The sequence below is a fragment of the Lynx canadensis genome, chromosome D4, assembly GCF_007474595.2.
Source record: "Lynx canadensis isolate LIC74 chromosome D4, mLynCan4.pri.v2, whole genome shotgun sequence".
NCBI lineage: Eukaryota > Metazoa > Chordata > Mammalia > Carnivora > Felidae > Lynx > Lynx canadensis.
This window is the reverse complement of record NC_044315.2, coordinates 80,012,561-80,038,017: the sequence shown is the minus strand read 5'-3', so window position 1 is coordinate 80,038,017 and position 25,457 is coordinate 80,012,561. Positions and strand designations below refer to the sequence as shown.

The 25,457-nt window shown below is 39.3% G+C and overlaps 1 protein-coding gene across 2 annotated transcripts in view; it reads left to right on the top strand.

Moving 5' to 3' along the window:
• C5 (complement C5) overlaps window positions 1-25,457 on the top strand; it is an 85,810-nt gene that overhangs the window by 19,392 nt on the left and 40,961 nt on the right. For both annotated transcript variants that reach the window (XM_030293024.1, XM_030293025.1), the window contains exons 7-21: window positions 787-877; window positions 3,373-3,487; window positions 5,285-5,411; window positions 7,474-7,589; window positions 8,967-9,152; window positions 10,428-10,631; window positions 12,389-12,598; window positions 12,725-12,877; window positions 13,932-14,061; window positions 15,286-15,348; window positions 16,759-16,956; window positions 19,534-19,624; window positions 21,641-21,714; window positions 22,412-22,551; window positions 24,539-24,766. In XM_030293024.1, the coding sequence (XP_030148884.1) occupies window positions 787-877; window positions 3,373-3,487; window positions 5,285-5,411; window positions 7,474-7,589; window positions 8,967-9,152; window positions 10,428-10,631; window positions 12,389-12,598; window positions 12,725-12,877; window positions 13,932-14,061; window positions 15,286-15,348; window positions 16,759-16,956; window positions 19,534-19,624; window positions 21,641-21,714; window positions 22,412-22,551; window positions 24,539-24,766 (2,126 nt within the window). The remainder of the gene's footprint in view (window positions 1-786; window positions 878-3,372; window positions 3,488-5,284; window positions 5,412-7,473; window positions 7,590-8,966; window positions 9,153-10,427; window positions 10,632-12,388; window positions 12,599-12,724; window positions 12,878-13,931; window positions 14,062-15,285; window positions 15,349-16,758; window positions 16,957-19,533; window positions 19,625-21,640; window positions 21,715-22,411; window positions 22,552-24,538; window positions 24,767-25,457) is intronic.

Sequence of the window (25,457 nt, the reverse complement as noted above, 5' to 3'; positions counted from 1 at the left end):
CTGGGCATAGAGCCTACTTGGGGTTCTCTCTCTCCCTCTCTCTCTCTCTCTCTCTCTCTCTCTCTGCCCCTCCCCCACTCGAGCACTCTCTCTTTCTCTCTCCCTCAAGAAAAAATTAATAAAGAATCCATAAGCCCTGGTACACAGCTTTAGTATAAAGAGAAGGCAGTGCCCTTTTGACAGGTGAAATTCTTTTTTCTTGAGCAATCAAGATACCAGAGAGAGACAGAGAGAGACAGAGAGAGGGAAAGAACTCCTTCCTGTCTACCCTAATTTTAAATTTTGCATGAATGTTCTTTCTTTTAGCTAATTATAAGCTTTCTCTTCTTGACTAAAGTCAAAGTTTTATGTTGGAATATGGAGACTGGATGGGTTTATCTATAAGACAAAAAAGGGAACTGTTAAATCAGCCAGAATTTTCCTCTTCTATTTTAAACTTAACAAAACTCATGGAGCATATACTATGTTTAAGACTCATGAGAAGCGTGGGAGGGGGAGAGATACAAAGATACATAGAGTATAGCCTTTTTGGTTTTCAAGGACCTTATACTTTAGTGAATAAATGCTGTAATCAAAGTATAAGCAAAGTGCTTATGGTACACAGAGCTGGATAAACCTCTGATGGGTAGAGTAGGAGGTGTCCCAGAGATATTGCTGACAGTGATGAGAAGGAGGATGACGATGGCAAGGTGGATGTTGTATTGATGTCACAGCTTGTCTAACTATACCGGAAAGAAGGCTACTCTAATTTAAACGGTAAAATTGCCTCTTTGTTTTTATTTTCAGTGTTGCCACATTTTTCTGTCTCAATAGAACCAGAAAATAGTTTCATTGGCTATAAGGACTTCAATGATTTTGAAATTACTATCAAAGCAAGGTAAGAAAGTTTTCTTTTTTCTTTCTTTTTTTTTTTTTTTCAGATTATCCAGTTAAATTGAGTGATAACTCTTGTTGGTGATAGTTGCGCAAAGTGAGAAGTGTGATTCCTCCATCCAATTTATTGAGATATTGTTGACATGTAACATCGTGCAAGTTTAAGGTGTACAATGTGTTGATCTAATTTGCATATATATTGCAGAGATCTGTGATTTACTGGCAGTGTTTTTCGTGACTTTGGGATTGACTGAGGAAACATCGGGCCTATAGTTTATTTGTTTTGATTTTTTGCTGATTCTGATTTTAGTTTTGTTGGTTACTCAACAGCAAAAACTCCTAAAGTTTTTTTTTTTAATTTTTTTTTCAACGTTTTTTAATTTATTTTTGGGACAGAGAGAGACAGAGCATGAACGGGGGAGGGGCAGAGAGAGAGGGAGACACAGAATCGGAAACAGGCTCCAGGTTCCGAGCCATCAGCCCAGAGCCTGACGCGGGGCTCGAACTCACGGACCGTGAGATCGTGACCTGGCTGAAGTCGGACGCTTAACCGACTGCGCCACCCAGGCGCCCCAAAAACTCCTAAAGTTTTAAGTTCAATGTGTGTGTTTAGGAACCAGCGTGACATAAGGATATTGGGGTTGAATGTGAAGACTTTATTTCTCGTCATTTTTTAATGGCTTAATCAACCAGCTAATGCTGCATGACCTCTTCAAGACCCAATGCTTTAAAACCACAACCATTTACAACACAGCTGGGCAGTTCTGCTGATCTGGGCCAGGCTGAATGTAAGCGGTGCTCACCCGTGTGCCTGGGGTCAGTTGGCAGCTCACCTGGGGGCTGGCTGGTCTAGGGAGGTCTTATTTTCATGCCTGGCAGTTGACTTAGATTGGCTGAAAGTACAAAGATAATTGGACTCTGTGTATCTTTCATCATCCAGCAGGTTTGTCTGTAGTAGCAGCAATGCTCAGGGAAAGAATATAGAAGCATTAAAGTCCATCACTTCTACCACGTTATTTGTCCAAAGCAAGTTACAAGACCAGCCCAAAGGAAACAGATTTCTTTTATACCTTTTACCCACAAGGAGCTCCAAAGGTGGTAGATATATGGGGCAGTGGAGACCTGGAGTTAGTTTTGCAAGCAATCTCCCACAAAAGCTCAGGTCATTTAAAAATGACAATATAGGGGCGCCTGGGTGGCGCAGTCGGTTAAGCGTCCGACTTCAGCCAGGTCACGATCTCGCGGTCCGTGAGTTCGAGCCCCGCGTCAGGCTCTGGGCTGATGGCTCGGAGCCTGGAGCCTGTTTCCGATTCTGTGTCTCCCTCTCTCTCTGCCCCTCCCCCGTTCATGCTCTGTCTCTCTCTGTCCCAAAAAATAAATAAAAAACGTTGAAAAAAAATTAAAAAAAAAATGACAATATAATATCATTAACCAATTTGCATAACTATATGTGTTGGGCATCTTTCTAAGTACTCTGTATGTATTAGCTTACTTAATCCTTATGAAATCTCTATGAGATAGTTACTATTTCTGTCCCCATATTACAAATGAAGAAACAGAGGTACATAACTGTTAAGTAATTTGCCCAAGATCTCACAGCTAGGAAGTCACATGGTCTGTCTGGTTTCAGGGTTCAGGCCTTTCAACACTATCCTACACTGCCTTTCTTGGTAGCATTTATTCCTAAAATAGAGTGTTACTTAGTCTAAACCAACATAAAGACTCATTTGACAGAGAATTAACAAAGTGACTTCTTGTAGTTTATTTTTTTAATGTTTTATTTATTTTTGAGGGACAGAGAGACAGGGTACGAGCTGGGAAGGGGCAGAGAGAGAGGGAAATGTGGAATCCACAGCAGGCTGCAGGCTCCGAGCTGTTAGCACAGAACCCTATGTGGGGCTTGAACCCATGAACTGCGATATCATGACCTGAGCTGATGTCGGACGCTTAACTGACTCAGCCCCCCGGGCGCCCCAACAAACTGACTTCTTTTAATGGAGGAACTTACTTTATGTGTGCAGACCACAGATAAGGGAGGTTAGCTCTAGCTATAGTATTGTTTTCTATGCAGCAAGTTTCCTTTAGCCTCTCTTTAGTTCTAAACTAAAAAAAAGGAAATACAAAGTTAGAATGTTAAAAAAGAACTTATCTCCTCTAACAATGAGATTGAGCGTGCTGCTTCTAAAGGTGTAAAAGAAGGTAGGGCACAGTGCTTCACTGATACCAAAATCATCAAGGAAGCAGTGTTTCCTGATCCCGGACCTGAGGTCTTTTGATCTCCTCAAGCAAGATCCGTTTTTTTTCATGTAGCACAGAGTCATAAAAATCCGCACTTCGGCTTTATTATTATAGCTTTATGAGGATGAGATATAATAGGGGATGGAAGCCACTTTAAAGTGTATCGAGTGCTTTATGTAATTTCGAGTTGTTACATTTGATCTGAATTTTATTATTGTAACCATGTTAGCAAAACAATTTTATGGCATTATTGTTTGGCAGATATTTTTATAATAAAGTTGTCACTGAGGCTGAAGTTTATATCACTTTCGGAATAAGAGACGACTTAAAAGATGATCAAAAAGAAATGATGCAAAAAGCCTTGCAAAACACAATGGTAAGACGTTAAGACACGTGCGTTCACTGGTACCTAAAGATGCATCACAAAGGCTGGAGAAAAGTCACTTCCAAATCATCTAGTCCAACCCCCCATTTTACACAGGTGTGCAAGTCGAAGCTAAAATGCTCTCTTGGCTTCTCCTGGGCCTCAGGATGAAGTCCACTTTGTGTGACATCAGCCTCCCTCACCAGCCTGTCTCCTGCTCTTTCCCCTTTCCCTCTCTCCTGTTCGGGTCACTTGTTCCTGGAACTCTCACTAGTCTCTCTTGCCTCCAGGTGTTTGCAGTGCCGCTCCTGCCTGGGAATGCTCTGTCCCTTTGTGGCTTCTGCCTCTTTGTGGCCTGGCTAATCCCTTCCTACTCTTTAAATCTCAGTGTTAACACCCTTTCTCTGAGAAGTCTTCCCTGACTCCCCTCAATTAGGTTGGCTGCCCCTGCCAGCTCTCGAGCCTCCCTTACTGGAGTATGTTTTGTACTTTATTACAGTGTTCTCAACCAGAGACGTTGTTTACCCCCAAGGGCACATTTGGCAATGTCCAGAAAACATTTGTGGTTGTCACAGCTGGGAAAGAGGGGGGTACTACTGGCATTTAGTGAATAGAGGCCAGCATGTTGCCAAATTCCCGCAATGTGCAGAGCAGCCCTAACAACAAGTTATCCTGTCCAAAATGTCAACAGGGCTGAGATTGAGAAGCCCTTCTTTACTGCAATGGTTTAGTTGCTTCTCTCTCATCCTCTACACTGAACCCTTTGTGGGTCTGAATTGTTCCCATTATATGCCCAAAGCCAACCTGGTTCCTGGCAAATGGCAGGTGCTCTATGAATATTTCTGAGTGAATGAACTCATTGGGAAGTTATTTGTTCATGGTCAAGAGCTAGTGGTTGCCGGAGCTCAGATTAGAGCCCTGGTCCCCTTATCCCTTGTTCAGTGTTCTTGACACTATACCTCAGATGATAAGGGCTCATGTCTTTCTACTGATTCTTGTATATTCTTGTATACATTCTACTCATTCTTGTATATTCTTGTGGTTTGTATCATCTTGTGGTTTGTATTTAGCCTATGTTTTTCCAAAGAGTTCTATTTATTCAAGTTATAAATCAGACACCTCTTTTTAATGTAAGATTTTATGCTGGACACTGAGATTTGAAGGTAAATAAGACAAAAGTCCCTGGCCTCAAGCTACTGGATTTTAGAAGAAAAATAAGGCAACATCTATTTCACTGTTGTGGTTAATAATTAAATAATATGATATGACTTAACTCTATGTCCCTTTACCCATTGGGTGTTTTTAAGTTAGTGTTTCCATGTGTACGCAGTGAAGTCCAAATTAAATATCATAGAACCCAACAAACTCTCAGGAGCAAAAGTGAACTAAAAGCAGGCCCAGAAACATGGGTGACAACTCAAAGATTAGAAGAAGGAATCTGTGTCAGCTAGTATAAAGAACAAAAAACCAACAACAACCAACCTTGTTGAACCATATAGTGTTTAAGACTCTTCCTATACGTCTACCCAAATTAAGTTAGAAAATAGTATTCTGGGCTCAACTGTAGACTCAATCATTCACTCTACTGGTGACAATAAACTACTCCTCTGATAGTTGCCTTCTATTTAGAAGCTAATAAAGGCAGATTTTGTTAATTTTTCCCTTCTCTGATGTCAGACGCTTAACTGACTGAGCCACCCAGGTGCCCCACCAAACTGAAATATCTCTTTCTGAAAATACCTCTTTCATTTTCTCTGAAATACCTCTTTCTTCTCTGAAATACCTCTTTCATTTTCCCTTTTCAAAAAGTTGATCAATGGAATTGCTCAAGTCACATTTAACTCTGAAATGGCAACTAAGGAACTGTCCTATGAAAGTCTGGAAGATTTAAACGACAAGTACCTTTATATTGGTGTCACAGTCATAGAGTCTACAGGTAAGTTTTCTTTTTCCTTGAATAATATTTAGACAGCATATTAAAAGTATAAATAATTTCTAAAATTATTTCATATTTTATTTTCTTCCATAGCTAAATATTCCTTTTCATATCATTAAAAACAGATTAGAGTAGAGCTCTGCCACTCTATCATTGGGTCTCTATCACCCCATGTGCAAAAATGGGATAGCACTGCCCAGTTGAAATCTTGAGTAGCCTAGCAGGCTATGTGACTTGAACATGTAGCACCCCAATGTTCTCACCTGGTAAGAATAAAAATCTAAATGACATTAGGTATGTACAAATGTTTGATAAAATGCTATGCAAATGGAAGATACTGCATTATCATTTAGTCTCCTTATCCGTACAACGATGGTGTTGAACTATATACAACCTAAAGCCCCTCTCAGCTGTAATATTCAGGAATTCTATCTAAAATCAGAGATAATGGTTTTAAAATGGGTACAATAATAGCATACATATAGGGTTGTGGTGAGGATCAGAGAGTCAATATATGCAAAGCACTTAAAATAATACCTGTCAGCTAGTGAATACCATATAAGGTGTTAGCCCCCCTCCTCCCCCTTCCCCTCTATCTTCTTTTCTCCTCCCTCCCTCCTTCTTCCTCTCCTGCTCCCTCTTCTCCTTTTCCTCCTCCTCCTCCTTCTTTCCACTTATTACTTTCTTAGCATCCTTAAAACTATCTAGTGCTCTCAACCCCGACTCCAGTGGTTTGTAATAGTCATTAATTATTACTCCAAATTCGGTCAATTTGTCTTACTTCTGGTGTCTTGATTACTGATGTTCTTTATATTTTCAGGTTTGTATTAAAGCCCCAAACTAACTTGAACAAGTTATGTAACAGCACTAGCCCCTCCTTTTTGTGGTGAAATGAGAGTTAGACCACATGATCCCTAAGGCCCCTTCCGCCTCTTTGTATTTGTCCTTGAAGGGTAGTAGAATGAAGAATGGCAATAATTATCCAGTTATTGAGTACCTTGTATTTATCAAATGGTTGATAGATGTTGGAGAATGATACTCCTTGCCCAGGATATTACTTTTGCCATTATTTTAATGTTTGTTTTTTACTTTTATTCTTTCTCAATTTATTTCAAATAAATTCAGTTTAAGCTACATTTATGAGATATTCAAAGAGTGTTGCTAAACATACAGGCTTACAAATATGAATGTGTGTAATCCCAGCATTCAAGTGGCTTACAAACTAGCATCGGCTGTAAGACAGGTAAACGAAGAATTCTGTTATAAGCAGGAATTCTATTTGCCCTCTAGGCAAAGTTCTGAATGCTACTGACCTTCAGAGGTAGGTGAGCTCCTAGATGATTGCTGAGCAACCAAGTATAGCACCCTGAATGTAATCAATCTTGAAGGATAAGTAGGGTTTTGAGGCAGGGATGGTAGATGGGGAGAAGTGGGACACCATCCATAGAGAGGACATACCACAGGTAGCAGGCAAGACTTGATCTTTGAGATTATCTGGCTGATTGTCCAGTTGGCCGAAGTATAGGATATGCATATGGATGTTACGGATGTAATATTGGAAAGGACTTTGGGGATACTGGAGCTTTGTATGTTATTGGGCCCCTGCCAGTGGACTCTCAGGACTCCCTCTACCTCAGGCACTCTTTTTCTGTTTTCCTCTCCATATCTCTCCATATCCCTGTGCTCTACAGGTGAATCCCTGCAAAGCTTAGTGCCTAGTCCTTTCCCTCTCTCCATAATCCCTTGTACATATTCAACTGAAACTCAGGCCACTGACAAAAAGTGGTGGCCCTTCCTCACCTTCCTCCCCAGTCCAACCCTGTAGCTCTCCTTGCACAAGCCTTGGATATAAGGCTTTGGAAAACACCTGAGGTCTAAACTTTTCTCTGCACTACCCCCTTTGAACCAAGACTACTGATAAATGAATGAGTGCAGGAATGGAGCAAGGAAGTGAATAAGTCTGTGGAGACATACACAGGTCAAACAGATCTCACCCCCCGCCCCCCCATAGGGATTGGCATATTCTTAAAAAAGGTCAACGTGATGCATGTCATTTCTTTAGGTGGATTTTCTGAAGAGGCAGAAATTCCTGGCATCAAATATGTCCTCTCTCCCTACAAACTGAATTTGGTTGCTACTCCTCTTTTCATGAAGCCCGGGATTCCATATTCTATCAAGGTAGATGAAGGAGGGAAGGTTGCTGAATATGGTTCTCTTTTTCTGTTTACAGAGAGCATGGGGATGGCAAACAGGGGAGGGAAGCTGGAGAAGGGAATCACAGAGGGAATTCATTTGTAAAACCTGCTCCTTAAGATGCACAAGAAGGTGGGAAAATGCTGGCCAGCTTCAGCCTCAGAGTGATTTCAGCCTGTAGGGCAAGTGCCGGTATTTAGCAAGTAGTCAGGTAGCCTGTGCTAGGCATTCCCTTAAAAAGCATTGCATTAAGTTATATGTAAATAAAACACCGTAAGTTTATAGTTAAAAAAAAAAATGCCAACATTTGGGGCGCCTGGGTGACTCAGTAGGTTAAGTGTCTGACTTTAGCTCAGGTCATGATCTCAGAGTCCGTGAGTTCAAAACCCACGTCAGGCTCTGTACTGACAGCTCAGAGCCTGGAACCTGGAGCCTGCTTCACATTCTGTGTCTTCCTCTCTCTGTTCCTCCCCTGCTCATGTCCTCTCTCTCTCTCTCTCTCAAAAATAAATAAAAAGTAAAAATTTTAAAAAAGTAAAAATAAGGCTAACATTTAAAATTATTTGGTGGCATGTTCTTCAAAAGCCTTAAAACAGAAATATCACTCCTTGAAAATAAAACCCCTTTCTCTCCCCATTTTCTACTTCCCATGTGTCTTATCTGAGTTTGCATTTCTGTGCTTTTCAGTCTGCCCCTGTGGTCTTTGTATACACCTGTCTCACCTCTCTCTGTGTTATTCGCCATCCTTTCCATTTTGGCTCTTTGTGTCCTTGCTTCTCTGTTTCTCTCTTTCTCTCTCTCTCTCTGTTTGCTTCCTCCTTCCTTTTTACTATTTTCTCTCCTCCCTCTACTTTTCCTTTTTAAAATATTGGTAGTATAGCGTTAATGTGTTCATTTGACTTTCTAATTATATTTTATTTAGTGTTTTATATTTCACTATATATAGTACATGTTATCATTTATAATATAAAAAATATAATCATTTTTAAGATGAAAATTTTTGTTCCCTGTTCTTAGCTTAGAAAGCTAGAACAGAGTGTTTTACTTTTTTATTCTTTGAAAATGTGTTGCTATTAAAAATCAACTTTAGTATAATTAAAATGTGTTACTTAATATTCACTGTGGGTCACTGGCTTTTAAGAGAGAAAGAGTTACCAAGCTAAAGCAAGTTTTGTATGGCTTAAAGTATCTAAATAGAATTACGCCGTTCTATAATCTAAGGCCATGCCTCTCTCTACTGAGTTAAATGTGAATAATTTATACTTTGGTGGGGAAGAAGAAAAATTATTTCAGAATTGTTCCGCTTTAAAAAAAAAAAAGTGATGAGCTGCTGAAATGGATCTGGACTGTTCTGGCAAACAGGTGCAGGTTAAGAATTCATTTGACCAATTGGTAGGAGGGGTCCCGGTGACCCTGAGCGCACAAACGGTCGATGTAAACCAAGAGATGTCTAACTTGGAGTCGAAGAAAAGTGTAACACGTTCCAGTGATGGAGTAGCTTCGTTTATGGTTAATCTTCCATCTGGAGCAAGGATGTTGGAGTTTAACGTGAGCTGAATTCTCCTGTTGGACTTTCTGGGACAATGTGTGCTTTTTGACTGTGTGTTTTGGCTAGTGTGCAGAACAGATGCAGCAGATTTTAAACATGAGTCCAGAGAACAGATCCGCAATTTTGCATTCAAAGGCGGGGTGGGGGGGGGGGAGGAAGGCACCAGAGGCAATATGCTAATCCATTGCCTGGTTCTTGAGGAAGATAAATCTATCATTTCCTATTTGGGAATTAATGATTTTCTCTTACATTAGCAAGACTTTATTAGAATAGGTATAGCTTCGGAATAAGTATAGCAGTGGAAGTCAGCGGTAGAAACATTCTCTCCCTCACCCCCACTTCTTATCTTTTTTCAGGGACACAAAGGGGTCACACATGGAAGTCTCCCTTTTTCCTAGCTGCATAAGCCACTCTACTTTAGAGCTCAGTTAACAGGCTTCTCTCTCAGCAACTAATGTTTAAGTTCCCAATCCGCCCCGCCCCCGCCCCATAAATGATTAGTTAATGCACATTAATGACAGTGACATTCACTATCATCTACTAAGCACTTAGGAAATGCTAAGAGCTTTCTGTTGAACGCATTTAATACCCAGTTAGTCAGCTCTATGAATTACAGAATATTATTTTTGCCATTTTGCAGCTGTGGAAATATAGGCTTCTAACCTCTCTTGTGATAAACTTATCCAGAGTTAATAAATGGTGGCTCTGGGATGCAAACCAATGCATAGCTCACTCCAGAGTGTGAGCTAATAACCCCTTTGATAGCAAAGGGGTTATTAGCCATGATATCATTTCTGCCCCATTCCATATTTATAAGTACACTTCCGTGATGCTACTTTACAATGAAACTGGACCAGAAAGTCTGTGCGATGTTCACTCCTGTCCCCAGTCCTCAAGGCCTCCTCTTGCCACCCTTCTCTTACCCCCAATCCCTGCCAACCCATGGGAAGAGGAGTCCCCAACTTGCCAGGACATTTCAGGAAAGGTGCCAATATTTGTTCCGGAAGCATCTTTGCCTCTCCCCTTCACCAGACTTTCCCACCATGGCTCATAACCCCATATTATTCCAATTATTGTCCATAGTCTTTGTAAAGTTACTTGATATCACAGCTGTACAAACATTGGAGTAGTGGAGGGTTTTTTTTTTTCCTCTTTAGCATCTGGTGTTGTGAAAGTTAGAAATTTATAAAGCAAAGAGAGAAATTTACAAGGTATGTTTCATAAAAAATATTTCATCACAGTCCACATATCTTTTTTGAAATTTCCCTTTTCAGGTCAAGACTGATGACCCAGATCTTCCAGAAGAAAATCAAGCCGGCAAAGTTTACCAAGCAATAGCATATTCATCTCTCAGCCAAAGTTACCTTTATATTGACTGGACTGGAAACTATAAACCTTTGCTTGTGGGAGAATATCTGAATATTATTGTTACCCCCAGAAGTCCATATATTAACAAAATAACTCACTATAATTACTTGGTAAATACAGTAATGATAGATTTAAAACTATCTATTCCCCCACCTTGAACATTTCTCTTTGCTTACAGAGGAACACTAGAATGACCCCTTATATTTGTTTTTACAAGGTACTTTCAAGGACATAATTCAATTTGATAATCAGTTTTTTCAAAAACCTTTGAGATGGGTCATGATTTTCATGACCATTTCCCAGATGAGGAAACTGAGGAACGGAGAGGTTAAAACGCTCACCATGGTCACTCAGCTTGGAAGAGGAGTATTTTTTTATTTGAACTGGGAACCTCTGACTCCTTATCTGATACGCCCTTCGCCTAAGAGAGCCTGATTACTCCACAGAGACTGATTAAATTTTCACATTACCTCTGCTCTATTTCATGGCCAAAGATTACAGGCCTAAACCTATTTCAAGTATGTGCATTTCATTGGCATAAAAGGGAGACTCAAATCCTGCTCTTAAGAGTTGAGTCATATGATATCTACCCCAATTCTACCCTTTAGCAACAGCCCTAGTACATCCCTTATATTAAACAAAGGTGGCCAATCAAGCCTATAGGTGAAACCTAGGACAGAAGGTGGGGGAGATCTTAAGGGCTTCCTGACATTGCCAAAGAAATGGAATGAATTATTCCAGTGGCCAGGCCAAACAGGTGGTGATAGCTTTTTCAACATTTTTGAGAAAGAAGTTTAAAAAAATAAATGAGGAACACAGATCATATTGATGGATGAAGAATTATGGGACCTGTTTAGGAACTATGTACCAAAACCACATATGCAGTCTATTTAAGTTTGAGGACAATTTAAGTTTGAGAACATTTTGGGTTCATGTGATTTGTAACTTGTTTTTTAGCCATATGCCTCCAATACAGAACCTAATCTCTGGCTTTAAAACTTAATTCCCAGGGGTACCTGGGTGGTTCAGTTGATTAAGCATTTGACTTTGGCTCAGGTCATGATCTCACGGCTTATGGGTTCGGACCCCACATCAGGCTCTGTGCTGACAGCTCAGAGCTTGGAGTCCGCTTGGGATTCTGTGTTTCCCTCTCTCTCTGCCCCTCCGCTGCTTGCACTCTGTCTGTCTCTCTCTCTCAAAAATAAATAACATTAAAAAATTTTTAAAAAAGGGCGCCTGAGTGGCTCAGTTGGTTAAGCATCCAATTTCGGCCTAGGTCATGATCTCACCGTTCCCGAGTTCCAGCCCAGCATCAGGCTCTGTGTTGATAGCTCAGAGCCTGGTGCCTGTTTCAAATTCTGTCTCCCTCCCTTTGCCCCTCCCCTACTTGCACTGTCTCTCTCTTTTTCTCAAAAATAAATAAACATTAAAAGAAAAATTTTTTTAATTAAAAAAAAAACCTTAATTCCCAAATAAGATGCACTCTATTCATGCATCTATTTTGTTTTAATCAATAAAACAAAAGAGATTTTAGTGACAGCATGATGACTTTAAATAGATTTGGGGTCAACTCTTAGCTCTCTGATTTCCTAGTTATGTGATTTTGAGCTAAAATCAGTATGACATTTAGTTAATTCCCAAGCCCCAGTCCCTTTATCTATCTACACAGTGGGCGTAATATTCCTATCAAACTGACTTGTGAGAAAGAAAAGAATTAAGTAAACGGAAAGGTTCCTGACCTTTCCTGGTTCCTGTTAACCAGGAACCTTTCTTTCTCTTTAACATACTTTCTACTCCATCTCCAAGCTCCATATTGAAAGCAAAACTTTTGTTTTTTAACATGGTCACTACTGCTGTTTATTTTTAGATTTTATCTAAGGGCAAAATTGTCCACTTTGGCACAAGAGAGAAACTTCCAGATTCATCCTATCAAAACATAAACATTCCAGTGACACAAAACATGGTTCCTTCAGCCCGTCTCCTGGTCTATTACATCGTCACAGGAGAGCAGACAGCAGAGTTGGTGTCTGATTCAGTCTGGTTAAATATCGAAGAAAAGTGTGGCAATCAGCTCCAGGTAAGCCACAAATTATGAGTCACAATCAAATTTTCTTCTGAATAAAGGAGACTATAAATATAACTACTTGTGAAGTTTTGTCTCATGCAAATAACCTTGTCTTTTCTTTTTCAAATGATCTTTTAGGTTCATCTGTCTCCAAGTGCAGATGCGTCGTATTCTCCAAGCCAACATGTATCTCTTAATATGGCAACTGAGTCAAATTCCTGGGTGGCTTTATCAGCAGTGGACAGTGCTATATATGGAGTCCAGAGAAGAGCCAAGAAACCTCTGGAAAGAGTTAAGTGGTGCATGGCCTTGGTTGCTGGGTCTTGGGGTGGCTCTGTATAATGCTTCACAAAGTGTGGCCCCAAGGGTAGGTTGTGGGGAAGAATTAGGGAAGACTGGATCTGCTCTTCTGTAAATATACTCAAAACAATGGCTCTTAGGAAGGTAAGCTATCCTCATGTTAGTCTCTAAAACGTTGATTCATCCTTTTTTGTTTTTCCAAGTGTAGCATATGACCATAATGGCAATTATATTCCTGGGGCAAAAGTGCCATCAATTTGGACGATTTTGAGATTGAACCTGGAGGCGGGGGGCTTTATAAAGTGGCAGCATAATGGAAGACTGGATAGGCAGCCTATGGAGACTTTTCTGTTTTTTGTTTTCTTTTTTACTCTCATTAAAATCTGGAACAAAAGAATGTGAGAATTATTCACTTCCCCTAAGTTCCCATTTATCTCCCCTATGCCCTGCTAACTATTTTGTAGGCTTGAATTTCTTTGAACAAAAAACAAAGATAAGTATACAGTTAAAACTATTCAGAAAAGAAAAAAAAAACATTTGGGATCAAAATTAAAACTGGAATAAGCTTCCCCAAACAAGTTCTCACCCACTTAGAACCTAGAGCCTTCTTCCTCTAAACATAAGAGGTTGTGCTCATTTCTTTTTAGCAACTTAAAAATGAATTTGTCTGTTAATTTAGTCATTCATGCATTTATTTATTTGTTTGTTTGTTTGGATCTTATATTGACCACAGCATTCATTCTATGTCCAACACACCATGGGTTAGTTCCTAAGAATCTTCTCACCAAAGCGTAAAACTTAGTTCTTGTTTTAATATTGAATGTGTGTGTATTTATAAATATAAAAGGACACACTAAAATAATGAAGTTGGGAAATCTGGTCTTTGGCCATTTGACAGATGAACGATGGCCTGATTTGTTCTACCCATGTGACAGCCAGTACCTTTAATTCTTCAGGGAAACAATTTATACATCTAAGTAGACTCCACATTTTGCCTTGAGTTAATTCCTAAGAATTATTAAATTAGCTAACCACCTCTGGACAGGTATTTCAAGTCTTAGAGACGAGCGACCTGGGCTGTGGGGCAGGTGGTGGCCGCAACAATGCAGATGTATTCCATCTGGCTGGACTCCTCTTTCTCACCAACGCAAATGTAGATGACACCCGAGAAGATGGTAAAATGTTCAGCTTTTTTTTTGGTTTATTCTTCAAAATGATTACTGAAATTTACATTGATCAATTCACATTGATACCATTTTTGTAATTGTCTTCCACAAATTCTCTACACTGATCTTAGAGAGACATGACTACGTAACGCCCAGTACAAAATGTTTTACTGGCCATCAAGATAAAGTACAAAATCTTTAGTGTAGTCCTCAGGGATCTTCCACGGTCTTCTCCCCAGCTCTCTCCAATTATCTTTTGTCTTGCTCTATCTTACCTGAGGTTTAAGCTGTGCAGACCCAAGTGTAGTTCTAGGGGTGGCTCTCTGCTATTTTATTTTATACCTTTAGGCCTTTCCCCATCAGGACTGCTTTCCCTTGTATTAGCCTGGAGAAGCTGATAAAAGAATCCCCTCCTCAATAAGGTTTCTTCCCCATACAGAATTGATCATTCCCTCCTCCTTTCACAGAGAGAATACTGTGGGGACTAGCTCTATTTATAAGTAACACAGTAGCAGGGCATCACTGAATATTCTTCCATTTCGTTATGTATTTTGCCTCAGCCAATGCACTGTGAGCTCTTGAAGGACAAGGACCACATCTTAATCATATTCTTTCTGTGGCTATAAAACTGTTCATAATTATATTTGACCTGTTATTCATAATAACAGAGCACAAAGAGCAAATAATAAAAGTAGCATACCCAACAAAAACTTTGCTCACTTTAAATGCTTAGATATTTCTCTGTAATCAGTGGGTCAAAGAGGTTGCAGGATTCAAAGCCAAACTTGGATCAAACAAGTCAAACTAGAGGACACTAGATCATGAGCTCCTCTAAGGTAAGATAAATGTTAAGATGTGTTGTGCACGGTGCCTAGTCAAACACAGGCTCTCAGAATTTGTGGAATACATGAATGACTTATGAATGTTTTAAGTACTTAAAGAATTTCATGGAATTTTCTTTTTTGTCATTTTAACTCTTTTTTCCTTCTTCTTCTTCCCCTCCTCCTTCTCCTCCTCCTCCTTCTCCTTTTCCTTCTTCTTCTTCTTCCTCTTCTTCTTCTTCTTCTTCTCTTCTTCTTCTTCTTCTTCTTCTTCTTCTTCTTCTTGTCGTCTTCTTCTTCTTCTTCTTCTTTTCTTCTTCTTGTCTTCTTCTTCTTTTTCTTCTCCTTCTCCTCCTCCTTCTCCTCCTTCTTCTCCTCCTTCTCCTTCTCCTTCGTCTTCTTCCTTTAACAGATAAGCCCTGCAAAGAAATTCTCAGGCCAAAGAGAATGCTGCAAAAGAAAATACAGGAGGAAGGTACTCTAAAAGTTTGATGCAATTATAAAAAGGTTATGATCCTATTATTCAAAAGCTGGAGAGAACGAACCATTATCTAATTATTCCTAATCCAAATGGAATGGATGAAAAGAAAGATATGTACAGATGTCTTAGCTTACCTCTCTCAGAAATATTAATCCAAATAACTCTACAACTTCATTTGGCATAACCTCAGTCTGAGGAAAATAAGTATTATTTCTATCTCTAAAGTTAAAAGGTTAACTTTTTACTTGTTACAAATATTTCCTCTGCATAGACTTCATTTGGCAATTAAAATTATATTCTTCCATTTTCTTCTGACCAAAATCATGATTTGATTAACTTTGGAGTGTACCTAGAAACCTATTTCTTCTATTCCGTGTATTTAACAGCTGATAGTATTTTGGATTATTCTTTGGGAAATCAGTCTAACAGAAATTATTTTTGAACAATTATTTAAATGGAAATATGATCACTGGTGATATTAAAAGAGGAAGAATGTTGAACTGAAAGTCGGTGGCCAGAGTTCAACTAATAATCATGCTTAGGGTAAGATAAGAATTCCTTCCATCTATATAGGAGTTATTTTAATTCCAACCCTAGTTCTAAGTTCTAACAATATGAAAGACACTGAGTAGTTTGGGCACTTATGATAAAATATGAGCACTTATTGGGACGCCTGCGTGGCTCAGTTGGTTAAGTGTCCAACTTCGGCTCAGGTCACGATCTCATGGTTGGTGAGTTCAAGCCCCAAGGCGAGCTCTGTGCTGACAGCTCAGAGCCTGGAGCCTGCTTCAGATTCTGTGTCTCCCTCTCCCTCTGCACCGCCACCCCCCCCCCCACCTCATGCTCTGTCTCTCTCTCTCAAAAATAAATAAACATTAAAACATTTTTATTCATATTCATTTTTATACATTCAAATTTATATTCGTTAAAAATATTTTTTTAAATATTAGCTCTTACGATGCCACCAGTGGAGTTCCACAAACCACATCCTATAAGAAAAGTTTTAAAAAGCAGGATATGTGGCTTAAAGAAGGAAGCACTTATACAGTGCTGATAGCCATCTTCAAACATTTGAAGGCTTCTCCATTAACTTATTTCACTCAAAGGGTGCTGAACCCAAGGTGCCAGTGTCAAAAGTCAGTATTTAGCTTAATTGCAAGAAGCTCTTTAAAAACATTTAATATGAATGAGAATGATCTGCCTTATGAGACCACATTCTCCCCATTCCTGGAGTACCCAGCTGAGTGTGGGGGGTCACTCACCTAGCCTTGGCTGTTGCTAGGGGTCCGGGGGTGGGGGCAGGATCATGTGGCCGTAGACCCAAGGACCCCTCAGGATCCCTTCTGCCCCTGGGGTGCTACGACTCTGTGCATAATCAAGGACTTTGCATCATTACTATTTCAGTTGCTAAATACAAACACACAGTAATGAAGAAATGTTGCTACGACGGAGCCTACCGTAACGAAGATGAGGACTGTGAGCAGCGTGCTGCCCGCATTACAATAGGTCCCAGATGCGTCAGGATCTTCAAGGAATGTTGTCTTATTGCAAAGAAGCACCGTGATGAGGATCCTCTTAAAAACATCCAGCTGGGAAGGCTGCGTGAGTTTGACATTTTCTAGCAGAATTCTGCTCAGTATGGGGAATCTTGTGTGATCCTGTTCTGCTAAAAAAGGACAGTTTTCATGTTTTATTTAAAATTGAAATTAGACTGGGGCTCCTGGGTGGCTCAGTCAGTTAAGCGGCCAACTTTGGCTCAAGTCACTATCTCACAGCTCATGAGTTTGAGCCCCACGTTGGGCTCTGTGCTGACATCTGGGAGCCTGGAGCGTGTTTCAGATTCTGGGTCTCCCTCTCTCTCTAACCCCTCCCCTGCTCATGCTCTCTCTCTCTCTCTCTCTCTCTGCCCCTCCCCTGCTCATGCTCTCTCTCTCTCTCTCTCCCTCTCTCTCAAAAATAAATAAACATAAAAAAAGAACAAAATTTTTAATTGAAATTAGGAAAAAAAATGCCCATTAGAAGAAAATCAGTTATTGTTTTGGGGAATCAAAGGAGGCATATGTAGTAGAGAACAGAGCGCACAGGGCCACAGTCAAGACCCAAGGGCAAGTGTAAGGCCAGCTCTTTCTATAAACTTGAATCATTATGTATCTCCTCTGAGCCTCAACCTCCTCATTTTTAAAGCAAGAAGTGTAGGCTTAGATGATCTCCAACATGCCTTTGAGTTCTAGAATTCTAGGGTTCTGTGATATTACAACCATTAAAAATTTTGTTGGTGCCTATGTTGACCAAATATAGCAAACAATTTCTAAACCTAGCATGAGGTTAAGTGTACTTACACAAAAGATTAAATCTTCCATTTCAATAAAATATATTTTCAGGATTTAGAAAACTCTCACTGATATGTTTCCAGAACTTTCAGGACTTTCACTGCATCTATATCTAATCAAAACAAAAGGAACAAAAGCAGAATGACAGCTCCTGTTTTCAGAATCTGTTTCTCTTAACAGTGTGTCTTCAACAGCGTCCATCCGAATGGATATATTTCTGCAAACGTAAATTTGTTAAAAACCGTGTTATTAGATATATTTAGGTTGTTTTCAGATGTTTGATTATTTCAAGGAGCATTTTCACAAGCCACCTAGTACACATATTTTTCATCGTCCGGTTTTTCAACTATAACCATCTGGTTGGACTTCCACTGCATGGAACTGAGTTTCTGCTATTGCCCGAAATCCACCCCACCTCTCTGGTGCTCCGCTCTGCCCCTCATTCTAGACAGGTTGGCCTCCCAAAACTCCTATGGGTTTTGCAACTCTGCAAAGGTCTACATGGGTTTCTTCCCCTGCTCTGCAGCCTGAAAACTGCCTGCAGACAGTAAACCCGGACAATTTCAGGGTTCACCAACCCAGTGTCCCTTCTCTCAGGAATCATGGCCCTGGGACACTTATGCTCTAATGTCTGAAAACTGTTGTTTTATATAACGTGCCTGGTGTTTTTAGTTCCTGGGGTTTTTTTCTTTCTTGATTTTTTTTTTTTAAGGCAAAAGAGTAACTCTTATCAGTGCATCTTGGACAGAAGCAGAAATTCTGTCCATTTTATTAAGGGAAGTAGAAATAAATTTCCCTTAGGTAAACCTTCTTTATTTTATAATATAAACACAATTACTGTAATAGTAAAAATGCAAATAACTTTATAGATTGATGAGTATCTTCTATAATCTCAGGAACACTAAACATTTAGCAATTTAAGAAACAAATCATTGAAGATATTTTTGTGCTTTATTTGTTCTCTCAGTACTATTAGTGGAGAAATTCCAAGACCTTTAAAGTTCTATTTTGTGGGGCGCCCGGATGGCTCAGCCCATTAAACGTCCAACTTCAGCTCAGGTCACGATCTCACGGTTCATGAGTTCAAGCCTTGCATTGGGCTCTGTGCTGACAGTGCAGAGCCTGCTTGGGATTCTCTCTCTCTCCTCTCTCTCTCTGTGCCTACCCTGCTTGCACCCTCTCTTTCTCAAAATAAATGAATGAACTTTATTAAAAAATAAATAAAGTTCAGGGGCGCCTGGGTGGCGCAGTCGGTTAAGCGTCCGACTTCAGCCAGGTCACGATCTCGCGGTCCGTGAGTTCGAGCCCCGCGTCGGGCTCTGGGCTGATGGCTCAGAGCCTGGAGCCTGTTTCCGATTCTGTGTCTCCCTCTCTCTCTGCCCCTCCCCCGTTCATGCTCTGCCTCTCTCTGTCCCAAAAATAAATAAACGTTGAAAAAAAAAATTTAAAAAAAAAATAAATAAAGTTCTATTTTGGGGGCACCTGGGTGGCTCACTTGGTTAAGCGTCTGACTGGCTCAGGTCATGATCTCACGGTTTGTGGGTTCAAGCCCTGTGTTGGGCTCTGGGCTGACAGCTCAGAGCCTGGGGCCTGCTTCAGATTCTGTGTCTCCCTCTTTCTCTGTTCCTTCCCCGCTTGCTTTCTGTCTCTCTCTCTCTCTCTCTCTCAAAAATAAATAAGCATTAAAAAAAATTAATAAAACTCTATTTGAAAATCACTAAACAAAATGTTTCATTGACCTTTCAAAAAGTATTTAAGTTATAGATTAATGTCTGTCCACGTTTTAAAATTTGGCTCTAAATAAAATGCGTGTTGTTTTTTCATAATCACATATACTTTTCCCCCCCAGATATAAAGACCCTGTTACCAGTGAGCAAGCCAGAAATAAGGAGCTATTTTCCAGAAAGCTGGTTATGGGAAGTTCATCATGTCCCCAGAAGGTATTATACTTCTTTGACTTTCCTCTGAAAAATGTGGGAAAATGCAAATATTATGGCCAAAAATCTGGAAACTACCCATTTCCCAATAGTTTATTTAAGAGTTAAGGCAATATTACCATTTGGTTAAATTTTGTTTTATTTGCTTTACCTTTTTTTTTTTTTTAACTGTGTGCTTTGCTCTAGTCATTACTTCCAGGGCAAAATTAACTCTTGGTAAGGAAGGGTACTATTCTATTTAATTTCATCCCACTTCAGTAAGCCTTTGCTCAAATGTGTGCTATATGCTGCAGTGAGCAGCCATCATCTTGTCTTGTTTTTCTTTTCTGTTCTTTCTTTCTTCTTTTTCTTCTTCTTCTCCCTCTTCTTTTTTTTGGGGGGCGGGGAGAGAGCAGGGAAGAGACAGATAGAGAAAGAGAGAGAGAATCCCAAGCAGGCTCCATGCTGACAGTGCAGAGCCCAACACGGGGCTCAAACTCACAAACCCTGAGATCATGACCTGAGCTGAAATCAAGAGTCAGATGCTTAACTAACTGAGCCACCCAGGTGCCCCATTTTCTTTCTTTCTTTCTTTCTTTCTTTCTTTCTTTCTTTCTTTCTTTCTTTCTTTCTTTATATTTATTTTTGTGACAGAGAGAGAGAGAGAGAGAATAGAGGAGAGGCAGAGAGAGAATTAAGCAGGCATTTTCATCCTGAAATATCTGTATTAGGAAATAAATACTGATTAATAAGAAGAAAGATTCTCTTCTTGTTTTTCAACACACTCTTAGGGAATGCCTACTCTATCCCAGGCATTGGAAACAGTGATGAACAGTGCTGAGTCCCTGAGCATCACTGTTCCTTGGGGGCTCAAAGCATCGACTTTTCAAGCCCCAAGGCCCAACACTGGCATCAGTCTTAAAATGGGTCTCCTCGTCTCTACCCTCGTCTTCTCTAATTTTCCCTCCACAGTGTCACCCATTGCAGCTGACATTCCCCCGGGGCTAGCACTTCCTCTGGTAAGCCTTCCCACCACTCTCCCCCACCCTATCAGTGACTGGGGTAATTACCCCTCCCAATCAACCCTGTTGCCTATATCATACAGTGTTATAATGGCCTGTCTACCTGCTGTCTCCCACATGAGAAGGATTCTTTCAGGGCAAAGACTAAATTCAGATTACTGTTTTATATTCCAGACCTGGCATAGGGTCCAGCTTGTTAGAGGCACTCAAACAAATGTGTTGAATCAATGCACACTGGCTCTGAACTTTTTAAATGATTTATTGGTACAGTTATTACAATGAACTACAATGTATTTACTTAACTGTTTCTTCTACTAGACTATAAACTATTTGAGAATAGGTTTTTATCTCGTAAGTGCTGCATATTCAGTATTTAGTGCTATGCCTGACTCAAAGTTGGTGGACAACAGCTGTTTGTTGGGTCAAAGAAATAAATGTATAAGCTTAATCTTAATCAGAATGTTTTCATTATGGGGGCACCTGGGTGGCTCAGTCGGTGGGGCATCTGACTCTTGAGTTCAGCTCAGGTCATGCATGGTTCAGGATTGGGCCCTAGTCGAGCTCCATGTTGACACAGCAGAGCCTGTTTGGGATTCTCTCTACCTCCCTCCCCCACCCTGCCCTCTCTCCCTAAATATATATTAAAAAAAGAAATTCTTACTTATGTTGACTTTGTTATGAGCACCGTTAAGATGCATTACCTTTCTTCCCTATTTTAGAACATAGCACACGATAAATATTTTTTCTGTATGTTTTGAGTTTGCGGTGTTTCCAAGGCATGTTTCTGAATTTGAATTCTCATACAAGTGAAATATTTAAAAACAAGCAACAAGTAGGAGAGTTAATGAATCTATTTTTCTGGTTTGATTTTTCCTTAACACCTGATGTCATTTTGCTTTATTGTGAATTTTTTCTTTCTTCTAAAATAGTAGGCAGCAAACATTCTGTTTAGCGAATGGGGGCAAATTGGGCTACTCAATGTTTCACTGTATTTGAATATTAACACATTAATTTTCAGAAGCCAATTGCAATTTGTGCTACCTGATTCTCTAACCACCTGGGAAATTCAAGGTGTTGGCATTTCAAATAGTGGTAAGCAAACTTAAGTTGTATGCTCATTTAAGGAGTGATTTTGTTAGCAAAATGTGGTTTTTTTGTTATAATTTATAAACTCACCCAGGACTTCAGTGGTGTCATTTGTTAAATATCTTTTTAATATACTACAAAAAGACTTGGATATGCCCATATCTCTGACCATATTGACGAGCATTTTATAAATGCTAATGTCTATTTCCCATTTCCTTTGTTTTTCTCAGTGACTGGGAGCTTGAGTAGAGTTAGAAGCAAATGTATTACTTTTCCCTTGGGCTAATTCCCTTTTGTGGTGATTTAGTGGAGGTACTTTATAAATCACTTCAGGGTTGGTTTCATCTGTTTGTATTTTTTATTTCTTTAAAATCGTGGTTTCCACAATCAAAATTTTATACCCATTAAATAGAGCCAATAATGCATATCCAAAAAGAGATTTGGTACTTGAGTTGATAAACATCCTCATGCCTTAAATAGAATTAAATATTTGTTGGGGAAATGAAGTTTTCTGTTAATACCAACAATTATTGAAATAAAGATCAATGAGTGGAAAATTCAAGGACATGACAGTACAAAGAAAAATATGATACAGTATTCCTTTTTCCTTGAAGGAAAGCAATTCTTAGACGTAGTAGTACTAATAAGGCATTAATAGGAATTCCCTAATATGCCTCTACTTTGCTTTCCCTTTGGACCAAAGGTATATGTGTTGCTGATACTCTCAAGGCACAGGTGTTCAAAGACGTCTTCCTGGAAATGAATATACCGTATTCTGTTGTACGAGGGGAGCAGATCCAGTTGAAAGGAACTGTTTACAACTATAGAATGTCTGGTATGCGGGTGAGTAGGTATTTATGGTATGTTCAGATAAATGGAAAAAGGAAGAATTCTCTGATTTTATATGAATTCTATTCATGGAATGATCACACACACACACAAAAACACAAAAATTCAGCTCAGTGAAGGGATGAAGAAAGGCAGACTTAAGACACGTATTCTTATAACTCCAATTTAAAGAGGAATACAAGTCTGTAAGATAATCAGTATACTGTGGAGGCTCAGAGAAAGGGCTTCACAGGCAGTTCATTTATGTCCCTGGATTCTGAGTTTCTTCATCGTCTTGCATCTAACAGCCCTTTCCCTCTCTCTGTCTTTACCAGTCATGCTCATCTTTGCTTTGTAGATGTCGGGGTCCCCTCTGAAAGTTATTTCAGACATCGCACCGTTACTTTGTAGCTACAGGTCTGCACATCACTGAAACCTCCAATCCCTTGACTTCGTCACTCCTCTGTTATCCATTAGCCCTCTGCTGTCTTTACTTCGCTCCTTGTTCAGGTTAGAATCCATAAACTACCACTATAATCATAAACCACACTAGTTAAAGTCATGTTAATTCCCTTAATTCTCTCTCACTCCTGGGTACACTCCCTGAAAAACTCCAACCATGGTTGGACCCACCATTTCTCTTCCTTTTGCCAGCACACAGCTAAATAGAGAATTACGCAATAGGGTGACTGATTTCATTTGAAAATCACAGTCACAAAACTTTATATGGGAACTCAGTGTGTCCAAAAATCTAACTATAGTTTTTATTTATTTTTTTAAATTTATGTATTATTTAATTTGCATCCAAGTTAGTTAGCATATGGTGCAACAGTGATTACAGGAGTAGATTCCTGAATGCCCCTTACCCATTTAGCCCATCCCCCCTCCCCAAACCCCTCCAGTAACCCTGTTTGTTCTCTATATTTAAGAGTCTTTTATGTTTTGTCCCCTTCCCTGTTTTTATATCATTTTTGTTTCCTTTCTCTTATGTTCATCTGTTTTGTATTTTAAATTCCTCATATGAGTGAAGTCATATATTTGTCTTTCTCTGACTAATTTTGCTTAGCATGATACCCTCCAGTTCCATCCACATAATAACTATATTTTTTAAAAAGCTCTAATTTCATTCTCAGCGGTTTCCAAAAAGTTTGCTTACATGCTCTCTAAATGCTGAGGGGAAAGCTATGTACCCCATTAACATATTTTGAATTAGCTTCTAAAATTTTTTATCATAAGTTCAAAAAATATGCTAATCTATAACTTTTGGAATATTTAAATATTAATATTTTAATGAAATGGTTATATCAAATTTCTAAATGTATATAGCAGAATCTAAATGCCATAAAATTCCATTTTAATATACCCAAATAAACTGTAATTACCAACAGATTAAATACCAATTCCTCTGTGAACACATATTTCCATTTCACTCTCCTAATGTTGTATATGCTATGCTTGAATGTTTTCTATTGATCACCCTCATACTATGATGCAAAAAAAGTAGATATTTGAAATCAAAATATTTTTTTAAGTTTATTTATTTATTTTGAGGGAGAGAGAGCATGAGCAGGGTAGGGGCAGAGGCAGAGAAAGAGAGACAGTGAGCACAAGCTGTGCGGGAGCAGAGAGAGGGAGAGAGAAACAATCCCAAGCAGGCTCCACACTGTCAGCATGGAGCCCAATGGGGGCTAGAACTCATGAGCCATGAGATCAAGACCCAAGCTGAAACCAAGATTAACCAACTGAGCCACCCAGGTGCCGCTGACATTGAAATATATTTAAATTCTATGGTTATAAGACCCCAAGTGTCAAGTAATTGCTTGAGGATTTAGTTTAAATTGTATAAGGATTTTGATACACATTTCTCCTCTGCCTTAGAATCTAAGGGATTATTTAACACTGTAAAAATATCAGGGAGAGTTTGTATCCAGACAAACATGGTCCAGGCATACTTTCCTTATCATAAAGTGTTTTAATGTAACTGTTTACTGGTATATTTCAGTTCTGTGTTAAAATGTCTACCGTGGAGGGAATCTGTACATCCGGAAGCCAAGCCATTGGCCACCAGGGCATAAATCCCTCCAAATGTCTGTCCCAGAGAGTAGAAGGTTCCTCCAGTCATTTGGTGACCTTCAGCGTGCTTCCCCTGGAAATCGGCCTCCACAACATCAACTTTTCACTGGAGACTTCACTTGGAAAAGAAATCTTAGTAAAAACATTACGAGTGGTGGTAAGAAAAATACGCTTTTTCTGATTCTTTTTAAAAACACTTTTTTCATAGAAAGGGAATTAAGAGTACATTTAACCGTGATGAGCACTGAGTAATGTATAGAATTGTTGAATCACTATATTGTACACCTGGAACTAATATAATGATGTATGTTGATTACACTGGAATTAAAATTTTTAAAAAGAAAGGAAAAGAACAATAACAACAAAAAACCCCAACTTTTTTCAGTCTGAAAAAAAATGTCAGCAACTTATCACTAAGTGGTTCAGAAAGAACACAGAGAAGAATAATGTAAATGTAATAAAATGGTAACATTTGTGGGAAACTGGGGGGGAGGTTATCTCAGATTTTTTTTTTACTATTATCATAACTTTTCCTTAAGTCTGACATAGTGTTTTAAAATGTAAAGAAAACAATGATACTTGCTTATTGTAGAAAATATAGAATACTGAAAAACCACAGAGAAGAAAATTAAATCACTGATAACTCCCACACCCAGAGATATACAGCTTTAACAATTTGGTATATAGCCTTTCAAGCTTTTTCCCCCTAGCACATTCAGAAGGTCTTAAAATCTATGTGCCAGACATTATGCCAGGTATTGGAGATATAACAGTAGATAAGATACAGCCCATGCATTTACAGTTTAGGATTTATAGTCTACAGAAATTTTCCATTTACAAATGAGTAA